The 1,711-nt window shown below is 45.1% G+C and overlaps 1 protein-coding gene across 6 annotated transcripts in view; it reads right to left on the bottom strand.

The window, feature by feature from the left end:
• camk2d1 (calcium/calmodulin-dependent protein kinase (CaM kinase) II delta 1) overlaps window positions 1-1,711 on the bottom strand; it is a 229,557-nt gene that overhangs the window by 63,066 nt on the left and 164,780 nt on the right. For all 6 annotated transcript variants that reach the window (XM_050066964.1, XM_050066965.1, XM_050066961.1 and 3 more), the window contains exon 7: window positions 1,039-1,141. In XM_050066964.1, coding sequence (XP_049922921.1) covers window positions 1,039-1,141 — 103 coding nt within the window. The remainder of the gene's footprint in view (window positions 1-1,038; window positions 1,142-1,711) is intronic.

Below are 1,711 nucleotides of genomic sequence, written 5' to 3'. Positions count from 1 at the left end.
TGCGCTGACAGTAGACCTGGTTTCAGATGGCGAGCTTTTAGCGCACCTTCGGCGAAGCCTTTTGGCACGAAACTGTCACTGCGCCAAGCTGGATCTGTCGACACCTCCCCCTGCTGCGCCGCCACACCCATCTCAGCGCACCTCGGTCTGCCAACCTACCAAACTGAGCGCGCCTCGGGTTGCGCTGCTCGAAACTAGCTCTGTGCGGGGTTCGCCACCCTGCGCCGCCCTGCGCTGCGCCGGGAAACTAGAGCCCAAAGTGTTAGCCTACATACAGACAGCTTTCATTTTAATTTGTCTTTGCTGTTGGTACTGCAAGCATGATGCGCTTATGTCAACCACGATGCGCTTGTGTTGACGGCGATTGTAAATCATATTAGCAGTGAATGAGAGACTGCGGACAGAGCAGAGTGAAATATGGCTTTCTACATGCTGATCACATGTATTGACAAAGTATTGGCTTGGTTGGTTTGAGGTTTTATCGCACTTATTTACAGTAACAAGTATAGTTGTTGTAAACTAGTGTAATCTTGAAGTTAAATTCCCTTCATCTGCACTGCGGCCTCTCTGCTGTTGTCTGACTTCACTCCTTAATCAAAACAGAAATGAAGTGGAGCTTGTAGAAATGAAATAAAGTTTGCAGCGGCTGCCCGTATCAGGAAGTGCAGAACGCTGCAAGTGTGTGTCCCACCAATCAGTGTTCTTTGGCACACAGCCCTGCCCCTCAAGAATTCCAGATGTTATCTGAAAAGTCCTACCCCCCTACTAGGTACTTTTTCAGGGTAAATTTGGGGTTGCGGGAAAGTTTTTTACCCGGGTAAATTCGGTGGAAACGTGCAGAGGTTTTTCAAAATTCCGGGTAATTGATAAAAGTTCCTGCGGTGGAAAAGGGGATATTGTGTTGCTTTTTAAACACAACAAGCCAACAACTATGTCATGTCAATAAACATATTACATTCAAATACAGGCATATTCATTAAAAACAATGAAACACAAACCCAAAGAAAGAGCTCAAAGCTCAAAGTGGAGTGTACTCACCAAACCATGCCTGCTGGTCTCCCTGCACTTCAATAGCTAGGCCAAAATCGGCCAGTTTTACTGCTGCCCCCTTCAACTTGCTGGCTAAGAGCAAATTTTCTGGCTTGGAGTGAAGAGACACAGATAAAAACTGTCAGTACCTTGTGCCGATTATGCGATATCATTTTAAAATGAAAATAACCATGACTAAGGTCGGCTCACTTTTAAGCAGAGTAAAAGGGCTATCACAGTTCACAGAGTAATAACATGAGGGACTGATGTCATACAGTGAGTTTGAATGTTAAGCAATTAGGACTAATAGCTGAGCTAGAGGCCAACTGTAGCAGCTGTCCAGTGAGAAGGAGAAATATCTACTGGAGGAAGGCATGTCAGAGTCAGAGTCAAGCCTCTTACACACAAAGTCACAACTCAATCTGAACGTACTCAGGCTCAACATGAGTCATTCAAGAGCCCCAGCTGACCTCAGCTCAGCAGCACGGGTTAATGTCATTTAACAAGATGCAAGAGGGTAACAGTCAAATTGGGTGTGCAAGTGCAGCTAGTGGAGATGGACTGGGTGAGAGAGGCGGACAGTGACTCATGCCAAACCCCAGCAGGAGGAGATTCAGGAAAGGTTAAGAGAAATATATATATACATATATACATATATATATGTATATATACATATATATAT

The sequence above is a fragment of the Epinephelus moara genome, chromosome 17 (assembly GCF_006386435.1).
Source record: "Epinephelus moara isolate mb chromosome 17, YSFRI_EMoa_1.0, whole genome shotgun sequence".
NCBI lineage: Eukaryota > Metazoa > Chordata > Actinopteri > Perciformes > Serranidae > Epinephelus > Epinephelus moara.
This window is presented reverse-complemented; position numbering and strand designations above follow the sequence as displayed.